General features: G+C 33.5%; 1 protein-coding gene across 6 annotated transcripts in view; it reads left to right on the plus strand.

Annotated features, from left to right (window-relative positions):
* Positions 1–18,945, plus strand: part of LOC106456856 — a 76,488-nt gene that overhangs the window by 45,902 nt on the left and 11,641 nt on the right. For all 6 annotated transcript variants that reach the window (XM_022382646.1, XM_022382644.1, XM_022382642.1 and 3 more), the window contains 2 exons: positions 4,688–4,849; positions 13,217–13,321. In XM_022382646.1, the coding sequence (XP_022238354.1) occupies positions 4,688–4,849; positions 13,217–13,321 (267 nt within the window). The remainder of the gene's footprint in view (positions 1–4,687; positions 4,850–13,216; positions 13,322–18,945) is intronic.

Below are 18,945 nucleotides of genomic sequence, written 5' to 3' on the forward strand. Positions count from 1 at the left end.
TCATGGGTAAAGCAGAAGGAGAAAGCTGTCCATTCCTGCCATGCCTTTGATTGAATAAATCAGGTATGGTCTGCTTTTCAAAATATGTTTTTTGTGGTCACCCTTTGCACTGTTTCCAGTGTTGATGTTCCTCTGGACTTTTCACCACATCCCTCCCCCCTCTTCTTCCAGTGGAGTATGGGAGTCGTTACCAATTTCTGCTGGGGTGGTGGACCATGGAGGCATCCTCCTGAATATGATAATGATATATGATACGAATAATGAAAAACTATTCCGTTGAGATTAGAGCGGTGGTATTTTGTTGGTGTAGATGACAAGATGTCCTCCAGTCTGATGCCCCACCTCTGTACAGATTTATCTGAGGGGATTTGGTAGCTTTGAATGAGCAGTCAAAATTGCAGTTTACCCTTTTGATTGGGATCCCTCATCCTACTCCACATAGATGTTGGTTCCCAGTGGCTGGGTTTTGGATTCAGAGCTGAAACAATCAACATAAGTCCTCACACATGTATTATAGGTGTTTCCTCCACTCGTGTTGTGGATCATAGTGGTGGAACTTGCAGATTAATACTGTTCTTCCTTTTATGCTATCCCTTTATGATTTTCTTATACCGAGGATCTTATTGAACTGGGGATGGTTCATGTTGGTTTGTTTTTGAGTGAGAAAGTTTATATTACAGAGACATCTTTACTACACCAATTGTCTGGTTGTCGGGTTCCTGGATCGGTCAAAAATTTATCACATTGCTATCATGTGTCCCATTCATAGATCAGGAGGTACGAAGGTAGTATGATCTTCTATCCTACCCCCACCAGATGGCTGGGTTTTGGATTGTAGTTGACTTGCTGCCGGTATGATCCTCTTTCCTACCTCCACATGGATGTCGGTTCCCGGTGGCTGGGTTTTGGGTGCAGTTGACTGGCTATGTGTTGTCTGTTGTGCCCTAGCCACTCTACATCTAAAGGCATTTTACTCTCACCCACAATGATGTACTCTATGGGATTGAGATTCCAAAATCATGTGGTTTGGATCCCTATCCAACCATTGTTCTCTCCCTTTCGGGTGTGCTCCTCCCAATTTCAATCCATATCTGCGACACCTCTTTCTACATTGGAGGATGAGTATACTTGGTACAGAAATGGTGTGGTCTCCCACTAATGATCCTCTACTGTGAGGATCTACTCTTTTAGGGGGTCCTTCGGACACTTTCGAAAGATGCTTCTTTTTTTCCTCACACTGATCCCTCCACACATTCAATGTTGGATTCTAGTTATTTATGTGAGTGAAAGGGTGTTGGGTGGCATAATGATTTATTTTGTGGAGTTTGGTGAGGTTTTACTTCTAGAGGTTGCTGATATCAAAGTCATGATCTTGGTTGAGTGTATATTGACATAATTTTTCTGTTTTTTCAGTGATGAACCATGTCCAGAATTTGATGCTTCTCAAAGATTATATGTTCTGTTTTGAAATTACATTCTGTGTATGCTGATTTTTCCAGAAATGTCAGTCTATCTGAATCTAAATTTTTTTTCTGGTTTAACTTTTTTCTCTGAAGTATGTATTTCCACACTAACAGTACTTTGTAGATAAGTACTTTTTGTTTTAACTTTCTGATGGGTTGTGCCACTTTCATTATCGTGTCTTGGAGGGATTTTTCAGATAAGAAATGACCTCGTATGTTGAATTTATGACATTTTTTGGTAAGGTAATTTTGTTTTTATGCTGGTCTTGTTGTTAGGGTAATCATTGTTTTTTCAATAAGTTTTCTGTGAAGTTCTTCAATTTGGTCCCCATAAAAAATTTTCAGATTGTAAATCATTGAACTTGTAGTTACTATAGTTATTTATGTATAGTAATGGTGAGGTGATCATCTTTTGTATGAATGAGGATGTCCAAAATGCTGGGAAAAATAATGATAAAAGCTAGCCAGAACGTCACATGGATGAAATGTGAAAGTTCTAGTTAGTTCTATGAAGGATTCTGTATGTTTTTACTTTATTTGGATAATTAACAGTCAGTGGGTTGAGTATTTTTAGCTAAAAATTGTGCCATGCAATTGCAAAGTGAATATGTGGCATTTACTATTAGTATGAATGGGAACATCAGCCTTTTGTATTTTTGGTAATCCATATTGTTGTGGAGGCTTACATACATTGTTAACTAACATTTAATAGTTGCCAGGTTTTAAGCACTTGATAATTTTGCTGATTTCCCTTTTGTGTATGTGTCATTTTTCAGTTTTTAGTAATGTTCTATCTGGACTGATGTTTGTAGTTTTTCTTCACAATCTGTCCTTTTTTAATGTTAGGGGGCAGATTTCTTGGTCTGTATGTAAAATGTATTGAGGAACCTTCTTGCAAGTTTTGAATGGCAGCTCATTATTGAGTATATTTTGTTGTTGGTTTGTGTTTCTGGAGAGCTGAGCATGTGGAAGTTTGAGCTCATTACCTTCTGTTACTGTTCTTGAGCTTCTTTTTCTATGGAAGCTGTGATGTTGATGATTGAAAAGTTACTTAGTGTTGAAACAAGATTTAGACAGAGTGATAGATTGTGCTTTTGTATGTGTTAAAGATTCAGAATTTAGGTTTTTGATAGCTTGTGGTGTATTGTTACCAGTTCTATCATTCAGACTTTTCCAGTTCTATCATTCAGACTTTTCCAGTTTCATAATATGGTTCAAATGCCCATGAAACAACTGTTCTTTGTATAGAGTATTGCACCTTATTTTCAAGATGAAATAGTCTACCAGTGTACAATTGTATAATATTGTTCCAAATATCTTTTATTACTCCCCACAATTCAGCCTAGGTTTTTAGTTGCCTTTTGACCTCAGTTTTTACGGAAGCCAATAAGGCCTCAAGAATATTCATTTTGAGTCTTTCTGCTGGTCAAGTTATGGTTATGAGTGTTCTATTGGCCTCTGTATCTTCAAGATATTGTTTCACCACATTTGAAGTATGCTTGAAATCATTTTGTTGTTAGAAGATGAATCTTCTTCCTGAGAAAATGGCATGATGGATGAGAAACTATCTTTGCTTCTCAGCAGTTGGGATGCAGTCAATTTTATGTGGGTTGACACCATTGGCTGAAATACACTTCTAAAATTGTACTGATCCCTAATCATGCTTCTCTGTAGATCTGCATTGACTATCATCCATTTTTCTCTACCTTTGAACAAACTATCATTGATTGTTGTCAAACAGTTCAAACATAGATTAATTTTAAATAGCATATATCCCTATTTGTTCATACCACTGTTTATGATTTGATGCCCAATTCAGCCTTGTTGAGTTACATAATGCATGTACAGCTCACAAGCATTCCTCAAAGAGGATTTTTATTTATTTAGCATTTACTTTTTTTTATTTAACCTGATAAATTTACAATTTTTACAATCGAGTTACTTTTATAATGATGAAATATATATATACATAAAAGTCAAGATCTTTAGTATGTATAATGTGGATCTTGTACATTTTGCTCTCAGTCTAAATAAAAGTTCACCCTATGTATGTGGTAGGAAGGCTTGCAAGTGGGTTTGACATTTTGGTTTATACCTGTGAATCAAGATGATTGGAGACTATAAATTTAGATTTTGTCCTACCAGTATCTATATCCTTTTGAAATTATAAAATTAAAACTTAGATGATATTGAATTATAATTTATTAACTACATTTCTATGCCAAGTTTATTGACATAAGTTGATAATAAAGTCAAGTAAATTTTTAATGTATTTGTAAAATATTGTGATGTGCACACTTTAACATACCTATGCCTATAGCATTAATTGTAGAAACCAAAGTGTTAATGAGGGTTCAGTTGATCATTGAACAGACTTGTTATATATATATATATATATATACACATACAAATTAAAGTCTCAATCATTTTGTACTAAAGGTTAACTACATTTTTGTTAAAAAAGGATGTGCCAATGCAAACTATGGTTCCTTGAGTGTAGCAATTATAATATTTAATTCATGATGAATTTTTGATCATTTAACTGGGAAGTACAACCAGGATATAATGACTGGTGAAAAGTTTCACAGCTTTTTCTAAGTAGAAATATTTCTATAGTAAGGTTCTAAGCAGTGTAGAGCTAAGTGAAATATTTGGATGAAGGAATTTTTGATGCTTTCAATGGAGGTGAATAGCTTGCACAAAATTGCATTTAAGATAGCTATTAGATTCAAAACTATACTGCAGTCCAATCTGTAATAATATCCTTATATGCAAAATGAAAGTTATAGTTAAAAGAAAGGATGAAATGACTTCGAAAACCATTGGAATGAATCTAGTCATACTTTATAGTTATACAATAATAAACATGGATTTGAATTTGACAAAGGCTCACTAGCTTCTAGCCACAATTCATAATTAAAGGCTATTTTCATGAGAAATATAATCAAAGAAACTACAATAACAACAGTATGAAGATGTGTGATCTAAGATTGACTTACTTTTTTTTTGTTCTGCATAAGCTTGCTACAATGTAAATTGCAGTGTCAACCAACAGATTTGCATTTGTGGCTATCTGACTTAGCATGAAATTCTAAATGTTTAAGAATTACATAGATTTTTGCATAAGTTACTCATCTGAACTCTGACACTGTATATTTATAAACTCATTTGCATGTATTTACACTAAAATCTCTGATGTTTTAAAAATTGTTTTGTAATCCCAGCAAGAAGCATTTCATGGTCAGCTACAAGAGGAGTTTCAGAAGCTAGAACAGAGGCTACAGGGTCAGCAGTGTGAAAACATGAATAGTTTTTGTGTTTTTGTTGAGAAGTGTACAAAAACATGTTTTGAAGAAATATCTTGTAACATAATGTCATTAATAAAGGTGAGTTTTTTACATTTTTGAAAAGCAAGCAAACTGTGTAAACCATTTAGAAACATTCTAAGTTTGTACAGTATGTTATACTGAAAGTATCAGTCAACCCCAAATGAACTATTTCATAACATGTAAACTTATAAACATGTTTATGATAATATTACTTAAATATATAACTTCTTAATGCATAGTTCTTCCAGAAACATAATGTGGTCTGTTTATATGATTTCAAATAGTGAAATATTCATGTATGCTGAATTTTAACTTTTGTTTACTGAATCACAAAAATAAACATTACTGGTAAATTATGAAATGTTTTTGCTTTGTTTTTCCTACTGGGCCAGTCAAATAGAAGTATTCTACATGCATTTAATGTATTTCTGTATTGTTTAATAGGTACTTTTTTAGTATATACTGCAGAATCACACAATAAAATATAACATGTCTATACTGTGTGAATGTTTATTTTATATTGAAGTTTGGTCTACCAAATTGGCAGTTAAAAAAATAATAATTTTTATAATATTTTTTAGCCACGGCATAGGGGCTCATAGAATGGCTCTGAGATTTTCAAGTACAGACTTTTAGATCATACTCCATCATCTCTTGATCGATTTGAGATCTAATTACAGTTTTAGACTCAGGAAATCAAATTCTTTCAATTGATGTATTTGACCATGTCTAAGGTCACAAATATTACTTTACTCTAATCCTGCCTTAAACAAAATTCAATTTAAGGGTAGACTGGTATAGATCCTGATGAGTGATGAAATTGAATCAGGTATATGCATGCTCCATGCTTGGTATTGCTGGTTCACAAAAATATAGCTAATAAAAGGAAAAAAAAAGGTCTCGTAGATTAAGCTACTCTAATCCTGCCTAAAAGAATTTCAAATGCCATGGCTATTGAGGATTTCCTCTTGTTTTAGATTGAGTCTGTTAAGCTCTTTCCATACTTCTACTCCTTCATAAAATATCCTATATACATAATATGTAATGTATATATATATATATATATATATATTCCCTATTTGTTTGTTATTAGACTGATCATTATGCCTATACAATATGTGGTTGAGGCTTCTTGGACTCACACTTATTTTATTTTACCCCATTTAGGTGAATCTTATATTTTAAAACCTGATTGTTTATTTGCTCAAGTATCAATGGTCAGGATGGAGAAATACATTAATTTTTTTCAAATACATTCTTTCTTTCTTTGGACACTTAAGACCTTACACCTTTGAACCATGACTTTCTTTTCTATGCTATAACTTGTTTGAGATTTTGGTGCTGATTTTACATTCATCAACTGTTATTTTTGATTCACCTTCTTTATATTTTATATAATATATGATTAATTTTTATACAGACATTACCTTGTTCATCAACATCTTTCAGGAATGAACAACTTTGACTCAGTTTTAACTATATTTTTTTTTGTTCATATGTTGCTTTCTCTCCAGCTTATGGCTAAGATTTTTCATTATTAGCTTCACATATTAATGGTCTCTACTTCCATAGGTCATCAAGTATGAGAATCTTTGTCATGTCTGAATACTTTTCATCTGGATGCTTTTGAAATTATTCTAAACTTTGCACTGTGATGAAGTTCTGGTTGATTTCAAAATCATGAGGATTTAACTGTAGACTTCTTGTATGGACCTGTATGCTTATTTTTCAGTTGTTGCCTTGTATGGTGTCTGTTATCAACCTCTTTTAGCTAGGAAGGATAGTATTTTTCAAAACTATATTTCTGAAATGATTCGCTTACCACTGTGCACACAATAGCTATTCCTCTTACATTTGCTTTTTAGATTTTGTGCATGCCACTAGCCTTAAATTATCTCCCACTTTACACAAGTTGCAGTAATGCATGATCTAATCATCATGCAAAAATGTCCCTCCATGAACATTCTTCTTGCACAGTAGATCCCCCACGAGCACTTTCAAAATTAACTTTATTAGTATCCTCACCACTGTCTAACAAGCATGCTTCTTTAAACTGGAATCTTGGAATCACTTTAGTGATGAGCATGTCTTCAGTTTGAAATTCTTGTGATAAGGTACTGAGAGCAGCATTATAATCAATCATAAAGTCCAACAAGTTGCCAAATTTTGTTGTTTGAACATATCCCAGGATTCTCTGGGCTTCAGCACTGTCTTTTTTAATTACCAGTATCAGCAATATTCTCCAAATGTACTGAAATTGCTTTGAAATTCTGAGAAAGGGCTTTTAAAGCGTGTTTCTGACTAGCAATCCATCTATTTTGTTGTATGTGTCCATAGTTTACCAATTTATCATCCAGAATTGCAGCAATATTACATAGTTCTGTGTTTTGGTGAGTAGTAGTAGTAATAGTAGGACTAGAATACAAGTTTGAGTATGTCATTGATTATCTCCAGGTAAGATGTATCTTTTTCACATCTAAAATAGTGAGCTCCAGATTGTGATTTATGCAGTGGATGACAAGTGTGTGTGTGTGTGTGGGACATCATCACATGCCAAGACCTGCACTCCTGACTTGTGGCTCATGTTAACACTTTCCCCATCAAGATTCAAGCCATTCTGTTTTTCAGACATAATGTTGGGACTTATTCCAATGGAAGAAAGGGCAGTTTTATGTCTGCATACAGACCTTGATTAGTAGATGAATCAGTAGCAATGAACTGTGCTAATTTAGTGATTGGTGTACCACTACGCACAAAACAAATACACACTGCTTCCTGCACACTTATTGCAGCATCAGTGGAACCATCAGTAAGTACAGAGAAATATTTAGCAGCAGCAACCTATTCCATGGTTTCTGATTTAATAACAGCTGCTATGGACATCACAAAATATTTGCAGTCATGATGAGTGAGGTAATTTTTGTCCAAACACTGTTTATGTTTTGAAGCTCATAAAGTGTCTCATCTTTTAGGAGTGACATATGTATTTCTATGATATAATATGTAGTGTTGAACAAATAAGTAAATTTTTTAATATTGTCTACGTTCATGTGCCTCATTACTTTGTCCATGGGAATTGTCTTTGGTGCAGCTATTGCTTTGATTGCTTCACTACATTTCACATGTGCTCTACTTTTCTGATGGAATTTTAATGTGTCTTTTCAAAATCTTGCATGCTATCAACAGTTACTTTGGTCTTCTCTTTCAGGAAGTTTTGGAAATTTTCAACAATGTTCACAGAACATAACACCTTCTTCATTATCATACTTGACACATCCATATTCACTTGTCCAATATGTTTTGAATGACCTTTTCCTCTTATTGTATCATGATGAGGTACCAGTAATTGATGTAACAGTAGTCTGAGAGTTAGACTTGTTGCTATGAGCATCATGATTGTTTTGATTACTACTGGTATGAATGGGATGGTCTTATCCTGTCTCAGATTCCTCTGTCTGTGATAAATACTTGCTTCTGTCTGATTGCCTTTATCATTCAATTGTATATTATTATTTCCTGTTTTGGTACCACTACTGAAAACTCTGTATAAATCACTTTGTGAAGCCTTTGCTTTCATGATTTTAGAAGGCAATCTGCTCATCATCAGTCCTCCCTTTCCTTCTTGTGGTTTCTCCTTTCTTACATTTCTGTTTCTTGACCAGGTGAACTCTCCACCTCTTTCTTGTCCCTCTCTCTCTTCATGCCATCCCCTTCCCATTGGGTTGACCACTGCAGTTTCTGTCAGTGACTCCCTCTCATTTTACTCATTCAGCTCTGGTCTTGTGGGGGCAGGTCTCTTTCTGTTTGCAGACCTCTGGCCTCCTTTTGCAGCTAACCAGTGGGTCATAAACTTTCTTACACACGGCCTTTCTCTTCATTTCTTGTCTCATCCTCCTCTGTCCGCTTTTCTTGTCTCTTTTACTCCTGCTTCTGATCCTCAGCTTCTTCTGTATCTCAAGGCCATTGTATTTGTATCTTTTGGGATTTGAGAGCCATTGAAAGGGTCGTTTCCCCTTTTCAGGATTTTATCTCCTTCTTTTTGTTGTCTCCACAAAGACTGGGGATTTGTGTTCCCTTGTTGACTTTTTTTTCTCAATCACTATCTGGTGGCTACTCAGTTCGAGATGGAGGGGGTATCTTCTACTCCATTTCTCTTATCCTTGAAACTATGGATGACAAAGGTCAGTGTCTTGAATGCCATTCTACATATTCTGATTACCCTGTCCTCCCAACCCTTCTTTTGCTTTGCACACAGGGATCTGGTGTACCACTTTCAAGTTCTCTCCTTCAGTATAGTTTTGGCTCCTTATGTCTTCAACTGAGTCATGGGAGTGTTTGCTCACCACATCCACAGTTTTGAACTTCATTCCATTATTATATGGACAATTGGCTCCTAATCACCACTTCATGGAAGGACCATGACCACATCATCTCTCCAAGAGGCTGCTTGTTTAGGTTTGCTGGGCAAGTTTTTCAAGTTGTCCTGGCTCCAACTTAGTAATTATAGTTTTTCTATTCTTGATGCAGTTGGGCTTAGCCTCTTCCCATTCATCTGCAAGACATGGAACTCTTACCTTTTTCTATACTTTCTGTGCAGGAGGTTATATGTGTTTTAGGGACTCTTGCATTTATAGAACCACTTGTCCCTCTAGGCCAAGCTTACAGGAGGCTTCTTCAATGGACTTTGAGCAACCAGTGGAATATCTCTCGCTATCCTCTGTCCTCTGGTGGCTGGATTGTGCCAATGCTGTTGTTGGCATCACACTACCACCTCCCATCCAGATTTCCATCTCTTCACCAGTGCATCTCTTAGAGGTTTGGACATGTCTCTGGATGACTCCTCTGCCTTGGGCATTTGGTCTTTTGTGGAGTGTGCCTTCCACATCAATGATCAGGAACTCTTGGCAGCATATTGGGTGTTCATCTGTTTCATCCCACATCTTGTGGATCACTTGGTTATGATCCACTGATAGTTATACAGTTGTTTCTGATATCAGTTGTCAGGGTGGTACTTGCTCCAGAGACCTTGCACATTGGATTTTTTCTTATGGGCCCACTCACATCAGCTTCATCTGATAGCCTGTCATGTCTTGGGGGCAGATTGACTCAACCAAACAAGATTCTTTATAAGAAATTGTCACTTCATTTTCAGGTGGATCATTGGTTCTGTTCCTAATTGGGCATGCTAATGACTGATGATCTTGCCAGTCTTCTTAGTAACAAGCTTCTGGTCACTGGACTGGGCTCATCTTTTCTCTGTATACACTCTCTGCCTTTTGTTTTGATTTGTGATACTCCTTGTTTGCTTTTTCTTTTTGGTGGCACCATTTTTTCTCTGTGTCTTGGTTTCCTCTTTTCCATGGACTGGTAATAATAGCACCTATTCCTTTACTTCTGTCTTTATCACTCTTGCTCCAACCTCATACATATTTCTTTCATTTGGGAGTGTTGTCCCTTCTTCTTCACACATTTCTCAGACTATGTAACTCTTTTTTATCCTATTATCACCCTTTTACTCTCTATCAATGCAAGTGCTGTGATTGTTGCAGCTGTATAATTCACCACTTTCAGCCATCGGGCTTTCCTGCTGTTGATGCACATTTTGGCCTTTTTTACCTGGTTGTTGAAACAAGGGTTGTAATTTTCTACCATTGCAGGCTATTGGGTGGCCTTGAAGAATGTATTTCACTTTTTTTTTTGCTATTGCAATGTTTTTTCATCCCCTATTTTTTCATCTATTTGTGGTTCTTCCTAAGTTAATGTTGTTCTCCACACACTTACCCAAGCCCTAATTATAAACAAAAGTATTATCATACAACATAAATCATTGAAATAAGCTTTCTTTCTATGACACATTAAATTGCTTATTTATTACCATTTCCAACAACCTTAGTTTTCTTTAATCCTTTCTGGTATCTCTGATTTTTCCTACTGACATTGGAAATACTTAACCAACACTGTATGAACATTTAATTCAAATCTTAACTCTTTTTGACCCACCCTGGTAATGTATAAGTATACATACAGTAACTATGAATTTATCTAATGTATCTTCACAAAATTAGGCAAGATTTTTGTAAACATTATAATTTTGTTCTATACAAAATCAGAATTATTTGTACTAAAGATTTGTGAATTATGAAGCATTTACTGAATCAGTCTGAATGTGAGGTGATTTTCATGTCAAGAATAAAAATACTTTTCAATAATGTAACTTCTAGACCATTAAATTAATATCAAAAGTTTTTGTTGTTGTTATTGGTTTTTTAGTGAAATGAGAAGTTGAAAAATATAAAATAAAATGAATAATATCCTTTTTCTTTGATTACATTATTTGTTGCTATATCTTCAGTTTAAATATCTTCACAATTTCAACTGCTAACCTTTTCACATTTTTTCTTTTAATTTTATTGGGTTATTGCTGGACTTTGTTCCAGGGAAGCTGTTTAATAATCTGTGAAAGTGATTAATCTCTCCACTGATAAAGTAAACTGATTAAACTACACATACTTTGAGCTTTCAAGCTTGAGTTCTTCAGCTCATAGAATGTTAAGTTACTTTTATTACCCAGTCTAAAAATTCTTTCATGTTTACATTTGTTTTTACATAAAAACAAGATATTTAGCACTTACTTGTTGAGGCCTGTTTAAACTTGAATGCCATGTTTTACTAATTGTACTTTTTTTTTCGAACTTTCATCTGTAACCATCAGTTATAAAAAAAAAATGGTCTTAAGATTTCTGTATATTATAATAAGCTTTTTCTGGTGCTTATAAACAAGTTCTTTAAACAAGTAGATATGGCTTAGATAATTGGCTTGAAATGCATGAAAAAATGGGAGGGGCTTCTGTCGTGGATTTTACAAATTTATTGATACCTTAGCAAATCAAGAAGATCATAGCTTAAACTTTTATATTCTTGCTGTTCGTTATGCATAGTTTATGATTCTAATTAGTTGTAAGTCTTGGCAACCTATTTATGATATTAGAAAATTCTGAAAGGGAAAAATCAAAGCACAGACATGTCACATTACACAAAAGAGTGAAGGTTGATGCAATTTTTTAAACTGATGACATGCATAGAGTGACCCTGCATAGGGTTAATTTATGAATAAAAAATGTCTCCAATACATAGACTACTCTCATTGTAGCATTTTGAAATAATCTTGAATTAGATAGATGTATTACTCTGTCACAATCTGGGATAACTAGATTTATTCTATTTTTTTTACACTTGACAAGTCTGCATGTTCTTGTACTTGTTTTTATCCAGCTGTGATGGTAGACCCAATATACCTTGAACTACATCTAGGAAATGTATATTCGTAAACAACATTAGGTGTTATTAGAGACTTTATTCTGTCCTTAAATCTGGTGAAGTTTTGTAATCGTTGTTCTAGTAAAAAAATTGGACATAAATCTATCTGTGGATAAGTTGTTCAAAAAGCTTGTAGTCTTGTTTCTTCATTAATTTCACATGTCTGCCAGTGTAGGGTAATACTGTTGATATTGCTTTTTTAGGTATATTGTGGAAGTATAGTTTGATACTTCCAACTTCTTCTAAATATTCTTGTATGATTTTAGAATTTTTTAAAGTTATTTAATTATTTATGTATATATTCATTTTATATGTATTGAACCAAGATATTGAACAAATATTTTTAACAGCATCTAAGTTCCAAATTCAATCCAAATGCTATGATGAGAGAAGGCTATGTATCGAAGGAACCTTTTTAATTTGTGACTTAAGGCCTGAATTAAACTAGTTCATCAGTTGATGTACTGTTAAAAATTTAATTTTTCATCTTTTATCATGAATAAACAAAAACTGCACGAAACTTAGAACAAACTTAATAGAATCTAGTTTTGGCTTTAGAAAATTCAAGTAATTTGATGTAGTGTTTCATTTAATTTTTTGTCATGAAATGCCAAAATATACTTGAGACATTTTTTTGAAAAACATTAAAAATACTTTTGTTTTCAATTTTTTTTGTTTTGTTGATCAGAAAGTTCCATATTATACATCCAATGAATTCCAACATGGTTGATTTTCATTAACACATTTCTTTTGATGTTTAATTTTTCCAATTGTATTACCCATCACTTCCAGCTGTAAATTGTAAAGAAAAAAAACATAAAGTGGGAAAAATTTATCAGTGACCTAGGACCTGACTTTTCTAAAATAGTTGGACATTCTTGAGCACTATTAAGCAAAATTATATTAGTGTTTGTATCATAGTCTTTCTATCTTTTGGTTTTAGTAGTGTGGCATTGTTTTGCCTGTCACGTAATGACCATGCTACATTAACCACATTTTTGAAATATATCTTTTTGTTAACTGTTATCATTATTATCTCTCTCTCTTGTGATATTTACTTATTAGAAGTGTGAGGTTAGAGACTGAAAAGGATATTCTGATTCTTAGGATGCTGTTGGTAACCATTTCATGAATAATCAGAACCTTCCTATTCCTGAGTTGCTGGAAAAGTTTAAAAAAGACTTATTTACAAATTCAGTGGAGCAAAGAAAGGTAGGTTTGGGCAGAACTTAATAAAGTTGGAAGTTTTAATATTTACACCTGAAAAAATAAGATAGTGAGCAATTTATGTAGGAGAATGGTTTCAGGATAAGTTGGAAAAGAATGCTTCTTTAACCCTTTAAATAAGAGCCAGTCAATTTGACTGACCTTGTAACCACGAAACTAAACATATTATAACTGATGGTTCTAAATACATTTTAACAAAATTTTATTAGCTTTTAGTAAGCATTTTTAAGTCTGTTATACATAAAAAAATCTGATTTTTCTAATAAAGTATTTTTAATAAAGATTTTCTGTGAATTTTCAAATGATTTACTGAGTCAACCTGAGTAAAAGTGACTTTCACCATAAGAGTAAAAACATTTCACCTTATAGTTTGTATATACCATTTGTGTAATCTCCTATGTGATTATAAAAATATATTTTTCAGCAAAACTTTATATTTTCTCTGCCTTGACACTGACTGTAGTGAAATCACTAATTTATAGTGAAAAAAATGTTAAAAAGTATGATATAAAATGAATATTTCATTTTTTTTTTGGAGTGCACAGTTTATCACAATATCTTCAATTTAATTATATTTAAAGTTTCAAATGTTAAGATTTTCACATCCATTTTCTTATAATTTTATGGTTTAGAGAAGACATTGTTAACATGTTCTAGAGGAAAACTTTTTGTGTTACTAATAATGTTTTTCGAATTTGCTGAGGCTTGATTGAAAATGTTAATTACTGGAACAAATAGTCTTGATAGAATGATAGAGTTTTTAAGATACTTAATTTTTGAGGAGCCATGATTGGAGTTCTAATGTACACGTAAAGCTGTGTGAGTGTCCTTATGATAAATGGAAGTGTGGAACTTATTATAATGTATTTTAACAAGAACATTTAGGAATGGAAATGTATGGTTTTCTTCATGATAAATTTAATGCCAGTATGAATCAGGTTCATGTGGGAGAATAACTCTTCAATAGATGAGAAATCATTGAAGCCAGTAAATGTACCATTAACATATCTTACCCAAAAATGTTTAGAGGAAGGGAGATGGAAATAGCTTGATCTTCAATTTTGATCATGCATATGTTCATGAGGATGGGAGCAATGGAATTGCCCATGCTTAGTCTTTTGATCTGGTTGTAATTGAGACCTTTAAATTGAAAATTGTTGTCAAAAGTGATTAAATTGTTTCAGAATTTCACAAGAAAGTAAAGATCTTGGAGATGGGTCATTTATAAAACAATCAAGCGTACAATTCACTGATTCAGAAACTGCTACTTGTGTGAACATGCTTTTCATGCTGAAACTGCTGATAACTGCAAGTAGGTCAAAATTTTTCAGTTTTATGACACGTTCTTCTAAATGTTTTGAAAAAAGATGAGGCATGGCTGACATAAGGAGAAAATTGCCAAGCTAAATATTTGCCTAAGTTGAAATTAAAGGCTCTGTAAGCAGAGACAATGGGTCATAGAGGGAAACCAGATTTATGAACTTTGGGAAGATCATAAACATTTAGGGTTCTTGAACCAGTTGATCTCTGAGAAAGTTATAAAGATCATTTGAAATTTAAATAATCTTTTTTTTTTTAGCTGAATTAGAAATGCATTGAGTTTCCTTTCACAGGAAGGTGTTAAGTCTGTGTTCAATGAGGTGAAGTTAGTTTTGTTTTGGAAGATTTTGAGTTCATTAAGTTCATGACATTATCAGAATGATCCATGTTTAGAACAAGAGTTGTCTTTATCTGCTTTTTACAAAATTATGTTGTCTTCTCTTTCTGAGGATTTTAGAACCTTAATTTTATAAGATTCCAGGTTCAGTTTAACTTTGTGAAATTTATTGATTATTGTTTGAGTATAAGCTGAAAAAACTGAACAAATTTGAAGTAGGATTATTTGGAGAATGGAACTGCAGGATTTTTTAGAATGTTAGTTATTTCAGCGACATTAGATGGAAGAGTGGAGTTATCAGTGCTATTTGGCTCGTAAAAGATTTGTGGATAAAACTTGATTTTAAATTTATCTTGGAATGCAATTTCTCTAGCAATCTTCCATACCAGTTTTTAGATCTAAAAGAGGAAATTGTTTTAGAGCAACCAGCTCAAATTCATCTCTGGAAAGTTGAAAACTTGTTTTTCTTACCAGATTTTGTTGGTGTTGATTTGCTGAAGAATGGAATTCTCGGAACTGTTTTTTTAGTAACTGGAACTTCTTTCCATGTCTTGTAGTGACAGTGTGATTTAAGTTATTGATGGTCAGTTTAACAATGTAACATTGTTGAAGCTCTGTTCTATGCAAAGCAAATTTGACTTCAGTGTGGAATGCAGTTGTAATTAAATTTGTATTAGTCTGGAAAGAGAATGTATTTAACATGAATATGTTCACGTAATACTTTGAATTGCATGGCATTGATGATCTTCCAAGAATGGTCATTTGGAGAAGTTAGTGAGCAGTTTAGGAACCATGGGACGAGATCATTTTTATGACATTTCTTGAGAAATTTGATGTCCTGTTTTGTCTTTTATATGTGGAGTTGAGGTTCTTGAAACTGCCTAACAGAAGTTTTGCATTTGAGGCCATATGTGTGGTGTTAACTGTTAACAGTAGCACTTGGAATGTGTATCTTAGTAAACTAAGCTAAGCCTACCTTTTTTCACTAAGTTAGTTATCAAAATAAAAATGAATGTACCTTTGAAGTTTATATTTTTTAGAACATGCAAAATACATCAGTCACTAAAATAAAATGTCTTAAAACTACTAAAGAATTACTGTTAGAAGAAACAAATTTTAATAATACAGTTAAAGTATTTCTTCTCAACAACACCATTTTTTGCTGCAAATTTATTTTAAAGTGATTAGACACTGTAGAAGCTTTAATTAGTACATTAACCAAAGCCCTAAATTTGGTCATTTGGTACTATTGGAGGGCTCTAAACTTTATTATGATTTTATGATAATTGTATATATGCATGATGGAAATGTGCGCATAGTAGCTTAAGGTCAGAAATTCAGGGTAAACTTAGGGTACTGTCAAATGCATTTCTTGGTTTGTTGAAAAGAAATGTTGGATCAGTGTGACAAAGTAGAGTATATAGGAAAGAGAACTAAAATACTTTCTAATGCTCAAATATGAAATATTAACTAGTGCTATAATTATTAAACATTTTTTTATTCTATCTGTTGTAGTTTCTTAATTAAAATATTGACTGACACTGCACACCAAAAGTTTAGTTACATTTCATTCATTACAATATAAAATACCATTATTGGAGGATACTGCTAAATATGGGGAAATTAATCATTTAAAGATCCTTAAATCAATATGCAAATATGTTGATGCAATGTTACTTTTGTCTGAAGAGTGCATAATTGCACAAGTCACAAGCTTGGCAAACAATAAATGTCAATCATCTTGGTTAATGTTACTTGGGTTTTTACTGTTCTTTCCCTTGATGTATCTTATTCCGAGGATGTTGTTGCATCTGGGTTGATTTCTCTATGGTAGACATCTTTTTGATACCGGATGTCGGGCTCCCAGATAGATAAATCATTTTCTATTCCTAATATGTGCCCTGTTACAGAGTCAGAGGGATTTGAGACCCTCTCTTGTCTCTTGAACTTGAGTTAAAGACAGTATGATCCTCATCCTACCCCTGCATGGATGTTGGTTCCCAGCGACATGGGTTTTGGATGTAGTTAACTTGCTGAGTGCCGTCCGTCGTGCCCTAGCCACTCTACACCTGGGGGCACTTCCATTGTTTTATCCCACACTACTTGGATGTGCTCCTTTGTTTTTTCCACCCATATATATAACACACCTTTTTCTGATGGGCAAAGATTATACTTGGTTCAGACATGGTGCAGTCTCCCACGTCAGATTTTCAAATTGACTCCCCGACTCAAGGTTTGTCCTTTGGATGCTTTTGAAGGATGCATTTTTTTTCTTCCTTTGCATCAGTTCCTTCACCTATTCAATGTGGGATTCTAGCTATTTATGTGAGAAGAGGTAACTTACTTACCTTTTCTCACACTTCCTCCCCACTGAAAGACGGTACTTCCATTTTCTACCAAAACTCAAACTGATAGTCTGGTAGAAATGAGTAGAGGGAGTCACATGCATAATGAGTGTGTGTGGCATTCTCATTGGTGGAGAGTTGTTGCATGATAATTTGCATGACAGACACATTAGAATGAGTCATTTCCAATGGAGGGGAAGCAGAAGGCTTGTAGCATGCGTGAACTTTTTTTTTACATATAGAGGAGAGCACTGAATGATAAAAGCTATTTATGTGATTGGAGGTAAGTACCTATCGGAAATACATTTTCAGTATAGGAAAATTATAACTTTCCATTGCCATCTGAGAAAATTTGTAGGGAATATTCAAACTCAGACTCAAGTTTTCTTCATATGTGCTCTTTGGTTTTCAGTTTGATATATCTGGCACTGTAGCCAACATAGTCCATTAATGTCATGAGTGACTCTGACATAGTTGTTATTTTCTCAACATCTGCTGATATAAACAAAGTACTTCTGATGTGGTCATATAAGTTCTCATATGCAAGCTGTTCAGCTTTATAATAATCTTGCTATGGATCTGAAAACTTTTTCACTCTGTTGTTTCTTTTCTATTGTAAATCTTGATAACATGACTTGCAGTAGTAGGCTTCAAAAGTCACTAATATTTTTGATACAATTGACATATTTCTTTGATCCCCTTCTACTGTGAGTAAATTGTGCACCTTTTCATCTGAATGAAAGTCTCTGCATTGAGAAAGGTTTTCCCTAGACTTGGATCCTTTGATATAGTTGCTTTTATTTCCACAGAATATACAAATTTCATGATAAACATGGGCAGTGGAAACAGTACTTAAGGTTCGAGAAGATTTTCTGGCTTTGGTGCTGGATACAGAATATTGAATTTCCTTGTCTTGCTATATTTCCACTGTCTTTTTATGTGTAAATATAGATCAATAATGTTTATGGTAGTATATTTTAACTTTGAGAAAGCTTGATTTGAGGCACAGAATATGATGAAAGTCTTGTATTTCTGCTGCCTTGAAAAGAGCCTCAATAGAGTCGGGGTCTTTTGGGTTTGTACATTCATTCAAAGGAGATATTTTTGAGCATATGATGTAGGTTTCCTCACTATCATCTGTTGTTCATAGTGTCTTACGTGTAGGTGACTCATCTATTTTATTTCACTAGGAAATGGGGGAAAAAAAAGAAAAAAATTACATTTAAAACATATTACTGACATCAGTACTTTGAAAATAATTTAACTGCTATTCATCTTAAATAAATGATATTAGTTTCTGAATAGAATATGACAGTTTATTTATATCTTGTATAGCTCATTCCTTTCTGTTATATTTCCCTCATTATGTAAAGGACAAAAAATCCGTATTCACAGTCAGATAATACATGTATTTGCATATGAAGCTTTTAATGTTACAGTAAATTATATAAGAGTATTTATTTATCTATGGCTGTGACTGAAATGAAATGTGTGTGACAGACAATTAATAGATATATGCTATTTTAAGCATTGATACAAACTAGACTTGTTTCACATATAGCTTATATATATATATGAAGAATGCATAGTATGCTAATAATCATTAG

This window comes from Limulus polyphemus, unplaced genomic scaffold (assembly GCF_000517525.1).
Source record: "Limulus polyphemus unplaced genomic scaffold, Limulus_polyphemus-2.1.2 Scaffold266, whole genome shotgun sequence".
Taxonomy (NCBI): domain Eukaryota; kingdom Metazoa; phylum Arthropoda; class Merostomata; order Xiphosura; family Limulidae; genus Limulus; species Limulus polyphemus.